Here is a 9,349-nt window from a genome sequence, read left to right on the forward strand (position 1 = left end):
AATGACCAGTTGTGCAGTTGTTCTGCCATTCGGTCTATTTGCATACTAGGGTTTTATATATAGAGATAGCCAAGATCTGGAAACAGCCCAAGTGCCCATCAGTAGATGAGTGGCTAATAAAGCTGTGGTACAATTACACCATTGAATACTATGTAGCTGAAAAAAAAAAAAAAAAAAGGATCTTCTACCCTTTGAGACAACATGGAGGGACCTGGAGAGTATTCATCATTTGCAACAGCATGGATGGAGAAAGATAAGTGTCACATGATCTCACTCATATGTGGAATCTAAGGAACAACATAAACTGATGAACAAAAATAGACCCAGAGACATAGAAACATTGAACAGGCTCAATCTTGGAGGGAAGGCAGGGGAGGGTGGAGGGGAAAAGAGATAAATCAATGAACTTATATGCGTATACGCATAACCCATAGACACAGACAATAGGGTGGTAAAGGCTTGGGGGAGAGGAGGGTGGAAGAGGGCAATGGGGGGAAAAAGGGACATATATAATACTTTCAACAATAAAGATTTATTAAAAAATACACACAATCTTTGACAGCTGCTAAAATATATAAAAACTAGGCACCCAGTGCACGAATTTGTGCACCTTGAAAGGAACTGTGGGCCGCGAGGCTGCGGTGGGCACAGGGGCGGGTCTTGGCTCATCCTCCATGCCCCCGCCCGGCCCCTCCCGCCACGGCCCCCAGTCCCCTATCTGCTGGCAGCCCCACTACCACCGCCACTGCTCCTACATGCTGAGGGCGCTGGCCCTGCTCACATCCGCTGATGACGTGGAGCCACTGGGGCCAATGCCAGCAGCCGGTGCGAGCAGGGCTGGCACAAGCAGGGCTGGCACTGTCAGCGGGTGCGAGCAGTGGCTACTGCCCTGATCACCCCTCAGGAGCAGGGGGAGATAGAGAAGCCCTGAGGGGTGATCGGGGCTGGCCACTTGCACCCACTGATGGCACGGAGTGATCGGGACTTGCATCGGACACCAGCAGTGGGTGAGAGCAGGACCGTTGCTGGCAGCGGGTGTAAGCAGGCTGGCGCCGGCAGCAGGTGCAAGCACCAGGCGGGACCACGGTGTGGGGGAGCAAAGAATTTTCAGTAACCACCAAAGGCTTGCCACGATGACAGTGACTGGTGCCCCGCCTTGGTCTGGTGCCCCCGCTTACGTGCTCCACCATCCCGCCATGGCTGATGACTGCCATGTTTCCCACTGTGCCGGCTGCTGCCAATGCCCGCATGTTCTGTGCGCGCCCCCTGGTGGTCAGCGCACATCATACCGACCAGTTGGTTGGTCCACCATTCGGTCTATTTGCATATTAGGGTTATATATATATAGACTAGAGGCCTGGTGCACAAAAAATTTATGCACTCGGGGGGGAATGGGGGAGGGGTCCCTCAGCCCGGCCTGTGCCCTCTCGCAGTCTGGGACCCCTCGGGAGATAACGACCTGCTGGCTTAGGCCTGCTCCCGGGTGGCAGAGGGCAGGCCCAATCCCTAGGTGCAGCCCCCTCAACCCCAACAGTGTACAGAGTACCCATCTCAGCAAACTCTCATCAGCTTTACCTATTATCAAGGCAACACATTTAAGACTAAACTTCTAAAAAACTTAAATCTAATATACAACTTATAAGAAATGCCTAAAGCCAAACAAATGAAAGCCTCAAGGGCACAGGCTGTGTGTTTGGTTTATTTAGGATTCTCGCCCCTGGCTCAGTTTTAGGCAAAGAAGATTTGCAACAAATGTTGGCTGAATACATAAATGCAGACAGAGTTACCATGGGACAAATGAAAAATGCAAATGCTGGGCCACTGACTCAGGGCTCAGAGCTTTCAGACCCTGGGACCTGTCCAGCCCAAAGAAAGAAAAATATCAGAAACTAAACGTGGTAGATAATGAAAAGACAACACCCTATTTTAAAATGGGCAAAGGCTCTGAGGAGACAATTCTCCAAAGCAGATACACGAAGGGCCAATGAGCACATGGAAAGGTGCTCAACATCAGTGCCCATCAAGGAAATGCAAATCAGAACCACAGTAAGAGGCCACTTCCTACCAGCCAGGTCCGCTGGGCTACAATCACTAAGATGGACAATAGCAAGTGTTGGGAGGATATGAACATTTCTTAAACTCACACATTGCTGGTGGGATTGTAAAACGGTAGAGCCACTTTGAAAAAATCTGATAGTTCCTCAAACGGTTAAACACAGAAAACATATGAAATCATATTGAGACAGGCCAGTAAGCCAGGACAAATGGAATAGGGAAACTAAGGCAGTTAGCTGAACAAATTCGAAAAGCAATTTACAGTAGATATAGGAGGTCACCTTCCTAGAAATAACATCTAGGCCTCAGCTGTATTCCAGCCTCCAGACCAAGAAAAGCAGCAAAACCAGGTGGGTGACACCAGGACCAGCCACAATGACCGACAACGCCCAGCCCTAACACTGACCAATCAGTAAAGACCAGGAACCTGGATGGGCACACCTAGAAGACTGATGAATATTCCGTGGAGACCCTCCCCTGAGACCTTCCCGCCTTTGAGATAAAGTCTCAAGACAAAGGACCCAGGGCGTGCTCTGGGTCTAGGGCAGTGGTCGCCAACCGGTGGTCCCCAGACCACTGCTGGTCTGTGAGATCCGAAGGGGTTGGCAACCGCTGGTTTAAGGAAACTGTTGGAGCAGCAGCCAACCGGTGGTCCGTGAGGTCCAAAAGTTGGCAACCGCTGGTCTAGGGAGCAGCCCCTGCCATTCCCTTTCCGTTCTCAAAGGACCAAGACTTGCACCTGGGGAGCAATGGGCAGCGCAGCTCAGTTGTCAAAGGCTAGTCCCCTGACCTGTTCCCAAGGCGCCCTTCTCGCTGACTTCCCAGAGAGCTAAGGCAGCCCAGCCTCGGCTCTCCTGCTGCTTCTGCAATGCCGGGTCCTGTCTTGTTTTGCGACCCCAGCTTTAATAAATGTTCCCTCATAGTCATCCGGGCTCGTGTTGTGAATTTTTCCTGCACCAAGAACCACCAAGGGCCAGGCCCCCTTTCTGGTAACAACATGTCCACACAAAGACTTGTACATAGATGTCCATAGCAGCATTCTTTATAATAGTCAAAGGTGAAAACAACCCAAATGTCCACCGATTGATAATTGTATAAACAAAATGTGGTTGTCTCCATACAATGGAATATTTGGCAATGAAAGGAAATAAAGTACGGATACATGCATCCACATAAATAACTGAAAACATTGAGTGAACGAAGTCAAAAAAGTCTACGTATTAGCTGATTGATATGAAATGTTCAGAATAGGCAATCTGTAACGACAGAAAGTAGGTTAGTGGCTACTCAGGGCTGGCGATTAGAGGGGTTTGGAGGGTGCTGGCTTAGGGATGTAGGTTTCTTTTATTAGTAATGAAAATGTTCTAAGATTAGTCATGGTGATAGATACACTTTAAATGGGCAAATTGTATGGTGGGTAAATATCTCAATGAATCTGTTTTTAAAAACTTGGGGCTAACGTAATCTCGATGGAATTAATTTTCCCACGTCCTGCACGTGGGGCTCTGTGAGTCCGGTGACGGATTCCTGAACTGTCCCGCCGTTTCCCTCTCCTGTTCTCGGGCAGGAAGACCCAAGAGCAGGTAGTAGTTTGAATAAGCGCTCATGTTCCTCGGCGCATGAGGGCTCCCTCGTGCCTTGGGAGGCCAGAGTACTTACAACTGCTCCTCCAGCGGCCAGGGGATCAGCTTGACAATGCAGTGTCCTTGCGACCAAGCAAACCAGGAGCCATCTGGGGAGAAGGCGACACTCCAGGTTTCACAGCTCGACTTCCAATCGAACTGGTGGGGGCGCCCGGGCTTGAGTTCGGCCAGCAGCAGCGGTTCCTCTGGGACAGGAGACAGCATGCTTCAAACCAGCACTCACTTCCCTCCTCGCCGCCCTGACGCAGACCCGGAAAGCCACGGTCTCGCCATGGCACGGGTGGGATTCTGGGAGGGAACTGCCACTTAAGTGACTGGGGCAGTAACAGTAGCCAAAGGCCACATTCCACCGCGGTTACTCAGCTCTGGCACTCCCCTCTGCTGGTTACCCATGACTCAGTAACCTTTGGAAGGGTAAACCCAGTGACCAGAGGCCTCATTTTCCTATGAATGCCTGAAGAGGAAGAAAGGAGGGGACCAGATCAGGACTAGCCCAGGCAAGGCTGTTAGATGGTGCAGATTAGGAGGCTTTCAAATGTATCTAAATTCTCCTCAAAAGAGCCCGCTCCTGGGAGAAAAGAGCTATCTGAAACTCACGCCCCCCTCTGCCCGCCCCCCACCCCCCCATCATCAAGACTAAAATAAAATGTTCAGCACTTGCCCTGCTTCCTCTTGCTTAGACCAGAGTCATGCCCGGAGTAGCTCGTGTCACAGCTGGACTCCTTTTTTGCTTTGGAGAATCCCACCTAGATTAGCAACTGGGAAGCGTACCCTGATCTCACACTATCAGAGTAGAAATACTTATTTCTCTGCTTATTTCATTCTCTCCTGTAACAGCCAATTTCCCTCTGCGCCTCCCCCGCCTGCAGCATGTAAGCATCTTTGTTCAGAAACAGCAGGACGATTTAATCTTTGTGTCTGTCGGGCCTCGGACAGCACCTTGTGCGGACTTAGATGCTGGGAAGGTGCTTCTCCAGCGACAGGAAGGGCAGGCCCTGGTTTCACTTCCTCCTCCCCTGGAAGGTCTCCATGGCTGGTGAGGCTCGTAAGTTAAAGGCCCTCGGAATTGATTTTCTGACCACAATGATGTGTAATGGTGACACACACTAATATAATAACTGGCTTCCCTCCTGCATGAGGTCACTTCCTGGTGTGTATGTTCCACTTTAACAGTTCCGAGACTTTGACCCTTTTATAGCCGTTACCAGGTAGAAACTAACTTAAGCAGCCCATAGTTCATATCTCCTAGGACACATCTTGATGTCTTCTCACATTTTGACCTCCACGAAATCAGGATATGTCTCACAAGCGATGACGTTTCATGGTTAAACAGGCAGTATTTTTTTTCTCAGTGATACATAGGCCAATATGATCCATATCTTGGATTCAATGAAACAGATGGTAAAGATGCACATATAAGTGCATATAATTATATCAAGGCTTTGGTGGCTTTGCCATTTAAAGAAGTTTCCTTTATATTCATTCCCTGTGGTTCTATATGTAAATCTAGGTTTTAAAATATTAAGTCTAAACTGGTGTTTGTATAGGCCCCGGTAATTCCTCCTAGAAATTTGTGTTTGTACACGTGATCCTTTCGTTTATATCATCATTTTTCTGTAGAAACATATTCCTCTGGATGCGAATGTTTACATGACAAGAATATTTTACTGTATATTTTAAATCCAAAACAGATCTCTTAAAGTTATGCAGCAATCCTGCAACAGCTCCTTCCAGATATTTCCATATGGTGACACAGCCCTAATCTGTTAATGCCTTCTACATGTAGCCCAGTGGTTCTCAACGGGCGGTAATTTTGCCCCCTGGGCACACGTGGCAATGTCTGGAGACACTTTTGTTGTCATAACTGGGGGTGGTGCTACTGCTATGTAAGGGGTGGAGGCCGTGGGTGCTGCTAAGCATCCTACAGTGCAGAGGTCAGCCCCCACATGAAGCATTTTCTGGCCCAAAACGTCAGGAGTGCCGAGGCTGAGACCCCGTATGTACACAATACTAAATGACACGGACAATGACAAATTTCATGATTCCATCCGGACTATATTTACACATGGTTCACTTCTTCCCCGTGCACACTAGCCATCCTTTGGGACACCACAGAGGCTCTACATGATATGAAAAGGGCATCCTTGACTTTTCTCTTTTCTTCACCTCCCAATCCAAATCCATTAGCACAGTGGTTCTCAACCTTCTGGCCCTTTAAATACAGCTCCTCATGCTGTGACCCAACCATAAAATTATTTTCGTTGCTACTTCATAACTGTAATGTTGCTACTGTTATGAATCATAATGTAAATATCTGATATGCAGGATGGTCTTAGGCGACCCCTGTGAAAAGGTCGTTCGACCTCCAAAGGGGTTGCGACCCACAGGTTGAGAACCGCTGCTTAGCAAGTTCTATCAAATCTTTTTCCAAGAGACTTGGCAAACCTAACTTCCCTTCATCTCCATGGCTACTATTCTAATCTATGCAACATCATCCTCTCTCTCTAAGCAGCCTTCCAACTGCTCTCCTAGCTCCCGCTCTGGTCCCTACCATCCATTCTCACCTTCCAAAGTAATCTGCTTCAATCACTCTTAGACTAAAATACAAACTCCTCACCCTGCCCTCAGAGTCCTGCAGAAACTGGCCCCTGCCTTGTCTCCCACCTGGGCTTCTATTTCTCTTCTTGCTCCTGACTCTAGCATACTAACTAGCCTTCTCTCACCCTTCACTGTGCTCCATTAGTTCCAACCACAGGGCCTTTACACCAGCTATTCTCATCCCCAGTAATGCCTCTGGGGCTGGTGCCTTCTCTTCATTCAGGCCTCAGCTTCAATGGTAGCTCCTTAGAGAGCCCTTCTCTGACCCCCAAGTCAATTTCTTTCACAACTTCAACTTCTCACTTTTCTTTTTTTAGAAACATCAATGATGAGAGAGAATCATTGATCGGCTGCCTCTTGCACGCCCCCTACTGGGGGTCGAGCCCACAACCCGGGCATGTGCCCTTGACCGGAATTGAAGCTGGTGCCCTTGTCCACAGGCCGATGCTCTATCTACGGAGCCAAACTGGCTAGGGCTTCTCACTTTTCTTTACAGCAAAATCACTAATTTGATTATTAACTATCTTCCCCAACTAGGACATCAACTTCACGGGAGTAAGGACCTTGTATGTTTACCCCCAGTTCCTAGCAGAGTTCCTGGCAGAGAACAGGCAGTCAGTAAATATTTGTTGAATAAATATACATGATATACCTTCCTTACATATAAATAAAATGAAGCCCCTTAAACTGTTATGATGCCTGTGCCAAACATTCCACATGAAATGCTTCTAAACATGAGCTATTCCCAGATTTCACACTCTATTTCTGTGATTTGGGGATTTCATCTCTTGCTATTTCAGGCTCAGGAATCCAGAAGCTAAAAGAAGAAAGAACCCAGTGACTCCTGTCCCTTCTTCATTTCTAGAACGAAGGAAATTCTGAAGGGAGAGTCTGGGCCTCAACTAAAACTGGCTGCTGGGAAAGAAAGCCGCAATTAGTGCAGAGCTTCCACACCCAGAGCCACGGGATCCAGCTTCATCTGGGACTGCGCCTGCCATGGCCCTTCTTGGTGAAAAAGATCAGGGTTTTCTAATTAAACACTGGGATGTGTGTGGACACACAGGCTGAAGGGAAAGATATTCAAGATGGGCCTTGTCTGTGAAAGGAGATTCGCCTTAACATGGAGATGAAAGCTATGACTCCAGGCAGCAGAAAGCAAGGTGACTGGTCCTGCCTCAGGATCAGTACATTATCAGCGGTTCTCAGCATGTGGGTCGCGACCCCTTTGGCAGTCGAACGACCCTTTCACAGGGGTCGCCTAAGACCATCCTGCGTATCAGATATTTACATGACGATTCATAACAATAGCAACATTACAGTTATGAAGTAGCAACGAAAATAATTTTATGGTTGGGTCACAGCATGAGGAACTGTATTTAAAGGGCCAGAAGGTTGAGAACCACTGCATTAGATGGTCCATCGGCCTGGGAAACGGTGCCTGGCTGTCCCATCTCACCCTTCAGGGCTGGTGCTGATGTCGCCTTCGCATAAGCCTTCCTGGCCTCACAATCTAAAGTGGACCAGTTAGGCTGGCTGGTGTGGCTCAGAGGTTGAGTGTCGACCTATGGACCAAGGAGGTCTTGGTTCAATTCCCTGTAAGGGCACATGCCCGAGGTGCGGGCTCGATCCCCAGTGTGGAGTGCACAGGAGGCAGCTGATCAATGATTCTCTCTTTCTCTCTCTCTCCCTTCCTCTCCAAAATCAATAAAAATATATCTTAAAACATAAACAAATAAAGTGGCCCAGTCACTTTCCTCTCACTCCATTAAATTTTCTTTATAACTATCACTCATCTATCTTTTCTTGATGGCACTTGTCATTTTTATGTATTTATTGTCCATCTCTTCCCCATCCCCAGCCCAAACTTATCTGTTCATGGCTATTGGGCTGTGCTGTCCAATACAGTAACCACTAGCCACACGTGGCTACTGACCAATGAAAATGTGGTGAGTCCAAATTAAGATTATGCATATAATATACATCTCATCTTGCAGACTTAATACCCAAAAAAGGTCTAAAATATATTAGTAATCATGATTACATATCGAAATGACGTTTTGGACATGTTGGACTGACAAAGATATAGTTTTAAAATTAATTTCACCTGTTTCACTTTTTGTATGCAGCTATCGGAACATTTTAAATTACGTATGTGGCTCACGTTTCATTTCTACTGGCCAGTGCTTGCACAAGCAGGTACTCCACAAATACTTGTTGAATGAATAAACGAACTCCAACCACTGCTCTGAAGATACCCACTCTTGTCCATTGTAACCCCATGACAATAGGCTTGATTCAGTTTAAAAGAATGTAAAACGTTCAGGCTTTTTTTTTTTTCCACAGTAGCTTGGCAGCTCTCAACAGCTCTGCCCACACCCCGAAACACAGTGGTCCAGCACTAGGAAAAAACCCAGAACTGGAAACAGATTCGTGCTAAAAAGAGAAGCTCGCTACAGATCGCTTTCAGATTTAACGATTAAGGGGTCAATGAAAATGACAGCGGAAGCTATAAAAAGACTCACATACGATTCGGGCGAACAGTCGGGGCCATTTAGACAGAGTCCTGTGCGGAACAGGCACTGAAAAGAAAGCCCTTATCTAGATGGGAAGGCCCCGAGGTGCCTCTACACCTTCCACTGAGCGCCTGGCTCCAGCAAACAAAGAACTGTCACTTCCCGAATTAAAAAGTTACACCACCCCCGGGAACAGCCTGGGACTTCAACCCCCATCCGCAGCCCTGTCCCCCTGTCCCGCCAGACGAGCCGGGTGTCCACAACCCAGGGGGAGGAAGCTGGACTCCGCCGGAAGGGGAGCACAGGGAGCTTCTGGAACACGTGCCGGGCCCCAGGCCTTGACCCCGGCTTAGCATGGCTGCTCTGGGAGCTGCCGTCAGCAGGGGGTTCACGAGAGAGTGGGGTCTCCCACCATAAACCCCCCCACACACCCCCCGCTTCTACACGGGTGGGTTTTCGGGCAAGGTGGTTGGGGGGAAGACGGAGGGGCACGTCCTGAGGTTTTGCCTTTGCACAAGGGCACCCTCCCCACGAAGGTGA

At 48.3% G+C, this 9,349-nt stretch overlaps 1 protein-coding gene across 1 annotated transcript in view; it reads right to left on the bottom strand.

Annotated features, from left to right (window-relative positions):
* WSB2 (WD repeat and SOCS box containing 2) overlaps positions 1–4,053 on the bottom strand; it is a gene marked incomplete at its 5' end in the record, with an annotated part of 16,155 nt that extends 12,102 nt beyond the window's left edge. Inside the window, 2 exons of the mRNA XM_006779559.2 lie at positions 3,715–3,883; positions 3,969–4,053. Of these exons, the coding sequence (XP_006779622.2) occupies positions 3,715–3,883; positions 3,969–4,053 (254 nt within the window). The remainder of the gene's footprint in view (positions 1–3,714; positions 3,884–3,968) is intronic.
* Between the last annotated feature and the right edge of the window lie 5,296 nt (positions 4,054–9,349).

This window comes from Myotis davidii, unplaced genomic scaffold, assembly GCF_000327345.1.
Source record: "Myotis davidii unplaced genomic scaffold, ASM32734v1 scaffold1330, whole genome shotgun sequence".
NCBI classification, from domain to species: domain Eukaryota; kingdom Metazoa; phylum Chordata; class Mammalia; order Chiroptera; family Vespertilionidae; genus Myotis; species Myotis davidii.